The sequence below is a fragment of the Nelumbo lutea genome, chromosome 2 (genome assembly GCF_056320005.1).
Source record: "Nelumbo lutea isolate HS-2025 chromosome 2, American lotus-T2T, whole genome shotgun sequence".
Classification (NCBI taxonomy): Eukaryota; Viridiplantae; Streptophyta; class Magnoliopsida; order Proteales; family Nelumbonaceae; genus Nelumbo; species Nelumbo lutea.
In genome coordinates this window covers 7,833,308-7,844,443 of record NC_142685.1, presented here as the reverse complement: position 1 = coordinate 7,844,443, position 11,136 = coordinate 7,833,308, and the positions used below count along the sequence as shown (strand labels likewise).

Genomic DNA, 11,136 nt, shown 5'->3' with positions numbered 1-11,136 from the left:
AGCCAAAGTTCAGATGGTTTCAGTGGCATGGTCCACAGGCAGCTTATTCTGTTAACACACTGGAGAAGGGGAATCCCCATGGACCACGCCATTGAACAGCGAATATCTGAATTTAAATGAAAGAATTGGAGATTTGCATTTAGTGAACATTATTTCCAAAAAGAGGTCCAATTAAGTGGCAGAGAAAATGAAGCCCGGATAGGCTGGAGACAAAATCATACATACCGGGCTGGGTTACATAATACCTAATACAAATGAGGCCCACATTGAACACAGGCGTGTTCAATTGTGATAAGTAGCCCGGCCCAGTGTGTAGTATTTTTGTCTTCAGCTCATACGGACTGGAGTAAAATGGCAACGGCAAACCAAATCAGCTTTTTTGTTTCTTTATTTTGGCAATGGCAGCAACTCTTTCATTTCACACTGTCATGGTGGATCCTACTCTGAATGGCTCAGAGTTTCCTCCACATACATCTACATGCACCTTGGGTAGGAATGAAGCAAACATACAAAACCCAGATTTGGGCATAAAATTAGCCTCAAACAATTTGGTATTGTCAACAAAGCCGACAACACGAGCCCCTGTATAAGAGAACCAGGTACAATCATGAATCATGTTAAGGATAATAAATTACTTAGGAGGCAAATGTTGAAAAGGCTGAAAATTTTGACAACACAACTCCGACAAAAAAGATCATCTAATGGCCATATTAACGGCTCTATCCGCCATATGAAAAGACCAAAGATGATGCCCCGCGTACCGTGTAGCTAAGAGTTCTTCAACATGGCAGCATTCCCACCAAAATAAAAAAAGCAAAAGCAAATACACTCTGAGTACTTTCAATAAAACAAATGACCATGGTTTGGTGAAAACCATTCTGATATCAATGTATCTTGCTGATATGCAAAAGCAATTTCCGTTATTCCTTTCAGTCGTCAGAAATATTGTAGTGGCAGATGGCCATTTCGTATAACCTGTGCATGTTTGCTTACATCCTTGCTGCTCCCCCTTCCTCTCACTGCTATAACTGGCAATTTATCCCTACCAATATACAAGGGAACCCATTGGTAATCTCGTTGCAAGGACATTGAGTAATGGACCCAATGACTTGATAAACTTACAACGTACTCAATCCTGGGAACCCATCAGATGGAAACACCTCAAATACAGTCAGATTAGCAAATGGAGATGAAACCCTGCAACAAAAAATAAAGACCTACCAACCAGGCCTGACAATGGACTTCTAATTGGCTATTGCTTATAACTGGAACTGCCAACCTTGCCTGACAATAGTGGCTTCTCCTTTGAACTGGAACTTAAAAGAGTCTCTGAACTGCTTGATTGGTTTTCAGCATTTCCAGGTCTTATCCATATTTTCACATGCCCTTCCCGGCACACAGTAAGAACTGACTCTCGAGTGAATATCAAACCAGAGAGGGGTTCTGCATGCACGCGGTGAGCAACTAGAGGGGAAATCTTTGGCACATCTCTCATGCTTGGAGCTGGTTGGAGAGTACCCACTTGACAAATGCTGTCCCAATGAGAGGACTGGCTTCCCGTGCTATATGTGGGGGATCCACCAGGAGGGCATCTTCGCAGGGGCACCACAATTTCATCCATTATCAAATCCCACAAAAGCAATTGTGTATCCTGCACTCAAACATGGGTTGCAAGAAAAATGGATAATAATATATTACTAAATCTAATTATTTCCAAAAGCCAATTAAGAAACAGAAAACTGATAGAAGAGCGGGATAAGCATCGTCAAACAAAACACAAGGAAATTCCTCTTAAAGGACAGAGCTATTCTATTCCAGATCAATCCTTAGATAAGCAACCCATGGCCATTGACAGTATATTAAAGTAATAAACTAATAATAACATTTTTATAGATAGTAATTATAAAAAGATAACATTAAAAAAAAAGCTGCATAAAAGTAATGCAAAAAGATTTTTTTCAAAAAAAAAGATAGGAAATAAGCATATTACCAAACGAGGCCGAAAAGGCCTTCCAGTACAATGCATTACTGCCTGAGAGAACAAACTCAATTTACCACTAAATTGCCTTAAAATCATAAAAGAAAAAGAAACTACTATCCAATGTCAGGATCATTTATTTAAAAAAAATCCATTTTCTCCCAATCATAGACCAAATTTCAACCTAGAATATACCCTCCCAATGAACAAACCAAATTAGATAATCAGATCCCAGTTAAGCTTTGTAGAGATGCATAACAGGATATCTGGTTGTATTTAGTTTCTTCAAGGCAAGGTGTTCATTAGATATACTAGGTTGAAGACCATGTCTAGTTTGTGTTCATGTTTATTATTGGTGTTGGGAAAGGATTATCTATTAGAGGCAATTGGATCTGAATATTATTAGGGGGTACAACCCACAACAGAATTCTATTGATTCTAAAAATTTTCTTTTAAATGGCAGTTTTTTCTTCCCTGACAAGACTATATGAAAATGAAAGCAAGTCAAGTATGAAGTCTAAAATGGGTGGTTAGGGCCCACTAACTGCTACCATTCTTAAAGTTTTCTATAATTTTTTTCTTCATTTTCTTTCACTTTCATATACTTTCTTCACAACTAAACAGATTTGTTTGGTTTTCTTTTTGTACAAAGTGTGGATACAAGAGGTATGGTTCAAGGATTCTCGTATCTTATATTTTCTCACAATGGTGGAACTTTGATGCAATCTTTTGTGGATGAAGGCTACCAAGGCACACCACATTAATCTTCCTTTTACCGTCTTATTTCTCTTTTCCTGTTTATTATTTCATCTCTATAGGTTGACAGACATGTTGATCATTTTGCACATCAATCAAAAGACGAAAATTGGTTCTTGGACAGCTTTGAAAGTCCATCCAATGACTGGAAAAAAAATATTACAGAATAAGTTGACTAGCTCAAGAATACATGGACCAGGATAACCTTAACCTATGGAATCATCTTTTAGTCACAAAATGAATATTGCTTAATTAAATAGTTGGAAATGGAGATAACTTTGATAACCTGTTATGCTTCATCGTTTAATCACTAAATAAGTAGTTTACATATTCTGCACCTAAGTTTCCAAATGAAATTACAAGCTATGATGACCTGTTCTGCAACGCAGCATTGCAGGTCTTGGTTTTATATCAAGTAAGCATGTAACCCTTGCCTCTCCGAAAATAAAATAAAAGAGAGTAGAAATCAAGAATTGAAGCAATTGGATAACAATACAAAATTGACCATACATTCCCAAGTGCACAGGTTGGAATAAAATAATACCATGAACATCACATCTAAGGATCAAAGTTTTTTTTGGGGGTAATAGATGACAACTAAATTTACCATCTAATAAATTGAAAGGAAATAAATAAAAATCCATCCCATGGAAATTTTACATACTTGACCAACAGAACCAAACCGGTACATAACATTTTCTCCTGAGCCATCATTATTGGGTGATGACCAATATGAGTCAAAAGCAACTCCACTGACCTGCCAGTCACCCAGTCTAAAATCTGTAAGATTGCTGATGGCAGTGCAAAAGAAACCATAACAAGAACAATACTAGCAACTTACCCAAGAGCTGTGCCCCTCACCCCATGCTACTACCTTCCGATCTTCCATACTCCAAACTTGTACTAGATCATCTTCGCCTCCAGTCAAAATGTATTTCCCATCCATGCTGACAAACAGCATGCTGATGTCAGTTGCTATTATCTTTGCAAAGGTTCTAGAAGTTGTCAAGCAAGGGGTGGAGAAACTAGGGAAAACTCGATTCATAAAAATTTAAAAGCAAGAGTCAATGAGAAAAATAATTGATTGAACAACAAATAATCTCCTAAAGTATGGAAACTTATGCAACTTTGCTACCTCCATGCACAACATAGTAGAGCACCATAGTAGCTTTTCCCACCACATATCAGCTGTTCTCTAGAGTAGTCAAAGACTCTTAAGTAACCTGCATGTGATATTTGATCTCAGCATGTCTGGATTATTAATATTTCATAAAAATTCAACACGAAAAGGTACCATTGATATCTAAAGATTATCAGACAAACACAATACCATCTCTTCCAACAGTTGCCAAATATGTTCCATCTGTTGAGAAAGCAATGCTATTGATTGAACCTTGACAAATGTGCCATCTAGCAACTGGATTACTCTGTAAGTAATAAAAAAGGGTCAACAACCATAAGGTAGGAAGCTCTCGTATTTGAATCACATATTCTCCAACTGAGAGAAACATCTAATTTTCAGAAATAGAAATTCCACATACACACACACTGATAATCACTGACAAACAAAAAATGTTTTAGCATAATGCAAAAATTGATCAACTATTTTAGAGCCCTCAGGCCAAAACTTGAGTTGGTAACCTCTAAACTTAAAACGAGTTGCCTTTTATAAGATAAACATAGTGGCTTTGACTGGATCAAAGAATATAATACTAGATGTCATGTCTAAGATCACCATCTAGGGATTTGGGTTTAGGATTTTCAATTTTGAGATCAAGAAATATTTATGAAGGAATTTTCTAGTGACAACCAAAGGGCAAACATTGAAAGCATTAATATGATAGATGAAGTGGATAAAAGAAATTAAGGTCAAAGGTTTAAGACTATTTTAAGAATAAGATCGGGGAGACAAGAAATCCTAGAGCACAAATAAAATGTGGCATAGTTAGTTACTATAAATAATACAGCATATTAAGGAACGTAATAAGTTATATGCAGTGCCATTTGCAGAGATCATGATTTGATCCAGGGTCTCGGACTCTCAAAGTTGCTTCATATAAGGGCTTCAACTCCTCAAGAAATTGCTTGTGGAAAGAGACCTAGTAGTAGATTCCAGTTGGTTTGTGCAAAAAAGTGTCAAAGGTTAGGACTGTGTCTTGTACTCCTGTCCACCCCTCCCAACATCTCAGAGAGCTTGGACCAACATTGGTCCTTGTGGCCTTGTGGCCTATAATTGCCCAATATCAAATGAGTTTGCTTTAATAAAACCTGTGAGAACTACATAACATACTCAAGAATAAACAACATAGCTGCTCCCAATAATAACCATATCCATACACAAACTAAATATAATGCTGATTATGCAGTCATAACCATTAATGGCTTCTCAAATGTGTATAGTTATTGCAATGTATTATTCTTGTCCTCTCCACAGATTACTTTCTGATATAAAAAAGAAACTAGGACAGCATCTAACATAGAATGAGTATCACAAGTCAGCAGTTTTAGAATGCCAGTAATCTATTTAATGATATTATTTGTCAAAGGACTGGGTGGTAATAGTCATATACATCACTGACATCCTCGATCCTCCCATTTACACTCTTTGCTTTCAGCAAAATACAAGTTCCTTACCTTCTAAATGATTAATATCAAAATTACCTTGCTAGATCGGGCATGTGCAACTGAAAATTGTGTTTGGTCCTTGATAACAGGGAATGAAGAGTCACCAGTGCCATCCTTGTTCTACAACAAATAAATACCATTTAAGCTCCAAAATGTCAAAAGCACATGGACTTTAAGCATGAATTAGTTGAGGCTTAAGGCATTACCTTTTCATACACATACAAGTTTCCATCAGCATGAGCTACAACAAAAGCTCCATCACCATTAGGTACCCATGCAATACTAGTACATCGACTGTTGAAAACGACCAGCAGTTAAAACCAAATTAAAAACCATAGACAAGTCAAGGTATTTAAAAGCTTTTCATATCATAAACAATATTAACAGGACTAAAAATTCTTCATGTATTGAACCAATCTCTCCCAAAAACTAAATTTGTTTTTATATTCTATGATAATAAACTATTATCAGTACAAAAGCAGCAATAAAACACATGACAATATATAAAGAAGTAATCAAAGAAGCAAACTTATAAAAAAGAACATACCTAGGTTGAGACGCAAGGCAACCTAGGTGCACACCTTCTGAAAGGGGCATCACTTGCATTCGAGCTAGGTGCGTGACTTAAAAAATGTGCCTTACCCATGCACTTAGGTGTGCCTAGCACAAGGAGACCTAGGTGAAAACCTTTTGAAAGGGGCACCACTTGCGTTCAAGCTAGGTACATGTCTACATGACTTAAAAATGTGCCTTACCTGTGCGCTTAGGCATGCCTGAGGCACACTTTTCAAGAGACTATGATTCACCAAAATATAAAAAAGCACCTATGGTAAGAAATATCTATAATTCCCTTCTACATTTCCACCAATATTTCTTATAAGACATTCCATTTGGAATTAGAGCACAGGGCAATAAAAAGATGCTCAACATCCTATTAAATAAACATATATTAAGCATAAGGTTCAGACTTCAGAGTATCGATACACCTCTGTGTATCAGTACTTTAAGTGATGTGCCTTCTATTTATTTTAGTTTTTTCATTTCAGTTTTAAGTACAATTTTATATATATTATTTAATTAAAAAAGGGGTTCCTGACATCTAGAAAAAAAGGTTCCTGGAAACACCTTTAAACAAGTGTGTCGGGCACTCAAAGGTACAATACGAAACATCCAATACAGGGTGTATCGTATTGATACTTTGAACCTTGATTAAGCAACCACAAACCCTCTCTAAAGACAGTAAAGTATTGTACTAAAGGGAGAAAATGTATGACCCAGCCCCTGTACAACAAAGATACTATGCTATGGGCAATAATCAAAATATACATCTTCCATTTGTACATTAATTACAAAAAAAGGAGTTCCTATAAAAAAAAAAAATCAGTTGTGAATGACCACAAGCTTTGTTTAACCTGTTCACAACATAATTCCAAACACCATTTCAGTTTCCTAGCACCTCACCAAGAATTCATACCATCTCCCCTATCTGAAAGATTTGTAGTTGATGTAGCACAAGCCATAGGAAAGGAAGAACATTCAGGCCTCAAATATAAAAACAGTTCTTGTCTCACTAAAACAAATGTAAGTGGATTTTACGATGTTCACAAGCTAATGCTTGGGGTAACTTATTGCAGTCTAGCTTGCCATTGTAATTTTCCTACTCCGAGTTTGTTTGTTTTAACCTCCACACTTGAGTTTTAAACTTCTAATAAGCTTTAAGGGCTAGTGCTAATCTCATGCTGACAAGCATGAGGATATACCAACGACTGCTTTTCTGGTATGGACGCAGCAGTAGGCAAATCTTTGACAAAGGATAAACTAATGGGTAGAGGCCTATCTATCCAGGACCCAATATGTGCTTTGTGTAACCAGGGTCCGGAGACAGTTGATCACTTGTTCATGCACTGCCAGATCACCTACAAGATCTAGTTCCGTTTCTTCAAAGCAGTGTGCTTGAGGTGGACAATGCCCAGATCAATATTAGATCTCTTGAATGCTTGGCTTTGATACCTGAATATCTGTACAGCAGTGCCATGTTTTGTTGGATACTCCAAGTTTTTGTGTAAATTTCATATTCAATACTGCATCTTGCCGTGTCCTTGCCATACCCATCCAGGTAATATAGACATTCAGTGCTTGAAAGGTCTCAGTAGCAGATGAAAGATTGTTACGACATTTATTCGAACTACAGTTAAACGGTCAATTGGACAGAAATATGAGGTTTTTCAAAAATAAGAGTTCAAGTGAGGAGGAGGTTATAAAATGTTGGAAGGATTGGATTGTGGATATTTGTAGAAAAAGAGTTCACACTTCACACTAGTATCACCACCATGAGTTCTTAAATGAACAAAAGTTTGTTCACTGAGTATTAGTAGTCAATCATGATGGATGTGATCTTTTCTTTTTTGTATCCTGCTTTGGGTCTTTCTGTTGTTCAGTTACAGTGCCTTACTGTAAAGTTCTAGAAGAAAAAGAACATTGGTTTGAGACTGAGAGCAGCCATTTTGTGCAAGATAATGCTGAATTTAGGTCTGTAACCAGCAAACCCCTCAAAGATCCTGGATAAGTGGGAGTCTGGTACAAATTGGGTAATGGCCGATTTTAATTTCTAATAAGCTTGATGATCAAGCAATATCCAAAGTGAAGCAAAGACGTGCAACTAAGGTAGTTCTTAAACAATGCATACAAAATTAAAGTGAAGCAACATTTCCTATATGACAACCAGATCAACCATGCTTCCTAGAACATTGGACAACTAAGAAGCAGCACATCCATAAGGTAATAATAATAGAAACAAGATGTTAAAAAAGACAAGTTGTAAGACAATTATGGATGAAAAAAGAAATGAATGCATTAGTCAAAAGTAGGTATTTTCATAGTTATCAGAACCCAATTCTAGTCAAGTTATCTCTCTTCACTCAATCTAAGGCCTGAATAATAATATCTACCTGTCCAGTGAGGCTCATCAAATCCCCCATGTTAGAGTGAGCCGAATAGGGGTAGTTTAGTAATCTCATGTTAGTTAAGTACTTTGCTTATGTGGCTGTTTTGTTAGAGTACTCTGCCCCACACTTAAGTGAGGGCAGTTTAGTCTTTGTAAGTGTAATTAGAACCTAATAAACATAAGGGGGTCGACTGAATGGGTGACTAATCAGTTTTCAACTAAATCCTCCTGTTCTCTCTTTTTCTTGTCTTCTTCCTCATCTTCTTCCTTCTTCACTGGTTCGGATTACTGTAGCTGCTCCAAAACATGGTATCAGAGTGAGGTTTCTGACCTGCTTCCGCTTGCAAAGCATCTCAGCTGTGTTTGTGGCACCCTCTTCTTCGTTTCTGGTTAGTTAATGGAGAGAGCTGGTTCGCCCTAGGTCTGAGACATCACAGCTCGTTGCTTTCTGCTGCGCACAGTTTTTCTTCATCAAGGAGGTGATTTCAACAGTGAATGGTTGGTTGATCCTCTCAAAGGAAGGTTGGTTATTTAGTCCTTTCGTGTTGCTGGTATTTATGGGTAGGAACCCTTCAAGAATCAGTTAGTACTGATTATAACCTAGAGAACTAGGTTCATTGTTGCCCTGAGAAGGGCTGTGTGTGCAGTAGCCGAATGGTGTAGGGCTGCTGTGAGTTGTTGAGTGGTGTTAGGGCTGCTATAGGTGGCCAAATGGTGTAAGGTGGAATGCAGTGACCTTGCCAAGCTCCTTGTGATCGTGTAATGCCCTCTTAAGTGTGCTAAACAAGTCTGAACTGGCCAAGTGGTGTAAGGTGGAATGCAGTGACCTTGCCAAGCTCCTTGTGGGCGTGTAATGCCCTCTTAAGTGTGTTAAACAAATCTGAACTGGGTGTAGCAGTTTGACTGTGTTGTGGTGCTTGTGATGCACAATTTTTTTTTATTGAGTGGTTGTAAGAGGGCCTACTGTTGTGTTGTGGTGCTTGTGATGCTTATGTGGGTCGTAGGTGTGTGAAGTCAGCAGTAGTGTGAAGAATAACAAGTGTGTGCTCCCACTGTTGTGTTTAGGGGCTGCAATAGGTGCCGAAGTATCAAACTATGAACAACATCAATCAGCTTGTAGCTGAGAAGTAAGGTCAGAGGCAACTGTGAAAGAGTACAATGGCAGTAATAGGAGATGGCTACAATGATCAGAAACCTAATGTGGTAATTTCCTCCGACTACCTAGGGGTACAAATGACCTCAATTAAGCTGAATGGGAAGAACTATGTTCCATGGGCTAAATCAGTGGAAGTGTTTCTCAAGGCAAAGAAGAAAGTAAAGCATGTAAGAGATGAGAAGCCACCGGAGGACTCTCTAGGGTTTGATGATTGGGAGCAAGAAGATGCTCAAATCATGACTTGGCTGTGGAATAGTATGAAACCCAAAATTAGTGCCACCTTCATGTTCCTTGATACGGCTAAGGATATATGGGAGCATGCTAAGAAGCTATATTCTAGACAAGATAACACAACAAGAGTGTATCAGCTTTATCAGGAGTATTTTGATTTACAACAAAGAACCAAAACACCAGAAGAGTACTATGCCAGCATGAAGAATATAAGGAATGAACTCAATGTCTATCACCCCCTTACTCTAGATATTAAAGTTCAGCAACAACAAAGGAAGCAACTAGATGTTACAAGATTTTTAGTGGGGTTGAAGTCGGAATATGAACCAGTTAGAGCCCAAATATTGGGGGGCTCTACTCTTCCTACACTTGAGGAAGTATTCTCAAGGCATCGTAGAATTTCTTTGGGACAGACAGAGAACTCCACACAGTCTAATAGATCAGCACTTGTGACAGCTAGAGGGGTTGGACATAGTACAAGAGGGGGAGGTCATGCTCCCCGAGGAGGCCGTGGCAGTTCCATGATTAGTCGGGGTGGTCGTGACTCAAGGGGAGGCCGTGGCAGAGGGAAGAATAACTCTACAAGGAAATGTACTCATTGTGGTAGAGAGGGACACACAGTGAATTTCTGTTATGATCTACATGGCCCTCCCTCTAAATGGGCTAATCATGCTATAGTAGGTGAGGTTGATATCAGTGACAGTAAACTGGCAGACCGAACTCCTCCCACATCTACATCTACCTCTGGGAGAGAAATGGTGAGCGTACCGCATGATGAGTATGAACAGTTCCTTCAAACTACTCCACAGCATACCACTGCCACACTTGCCCAATCAGGTATTGCTTGCATGTCATCTAAAACCCCTCCCTGGATTATTGACTCTGGAGCCTCAAATCATATGATCGGGACTCTAGGTGTGTTCTCTTCTCTTTCTAAAACCTCCACATCACAAACTGTTACACTTGCCAATGGGTCCTCATCTCCCATATGTGGTGTTGGTAATGTTGACATGGCTTCTGTCCCCTTATCATCTGTTTTATATGTCCCTAAGTTTCCATTCAATCTTATATATGTTAGTAAAATAACCAAAGCTCTTAACTGTTCTGTTACCTTCTGTTAGAATGTTAGAGTGATGTTCGGCTGATAAGAGTTCTTATTAGCCCATTCTTATGTTTAACTTATCTTGTAACCGGGCTTGTGTTAATGGGCCTGGGCCTAATCCTGTTTAATGATTTAAGTCATCTGGGTGTCCCATCACTAATCAGGGGCATCCCAGTAATTTCATGTACCTTGTACCATATTCATCTATAAATAAAGGACTGGTCGACTGGATAGAATAGTTCGACATTCTCTTCAGTTCTGTGGTTCTCTTCTCCTCCTTGCTACTTCGAGTATAGCTCTTCAAATTACATGGTATCAGAGCATTAGCTCCTTCCTGGTTTCAG

The 11,136-nt window shown here is 38.4% G+C and overlaps 1 protein-coding gene across 2 annotated transcripts in view; it reads right to left on the bottom strand.

Moving 5' to 3' along the window:
- Positions 1 to 600: 600 nt before the first annotated feature.
- Positions 601 to 11,136, bottom strand: part of LOC148868379 (uncharacterized) — a 29,195-nt gene continuing 18,659 nt past the window's right edge. Inside the window, exons 5-13 of one of the 2 annotated variants that reach the window (XM_088973966.1) lie at positions 5,566 to 5,653; positions 5,396 to 5,479; positions 4,065 to 4,161; positions 3,870 to 3,957; positions 3,576 to 3,681; positions 3,399 to 3,491; positions 1,222 to 1,651; positions 1,123 to 1,135; positions 847 to 1,042 (exon numbers count right to left, since the gene is read on the bottom strand). In XM_088973966.1, coding sequence (XP_088830092.1) covers positions 1,253 to 1,651; positions 3,399 to 3,491; positions 3,576 to 3,681; positions 3,870 to 3,957; positions 4,065 to 4,161; positions 5,396 to 5,479; positions 5,566 to 5,653 — 955 coding nt within the window. In that variant the 3' untranslated portion in view covers positions 847 to 1,042; positions 1,123 to 1,135; positions 1,222 to 1,252. Of the gene's footprint in view, positions 1,043 to 1,122; positions 1,136 to 1,221; positions 1,652 to 3,398; positions 3,492 to 3,575; positions 3,682 to 3,869; positions 3,958 to 4,064; positions 4,162 to 5,395; positions 5,480 to 5,565; positions 5,654 to 11,136 lie in introns of both variants that reach the window. The other variant, XM_088973965.1, reaches the window with a different exon arrangement.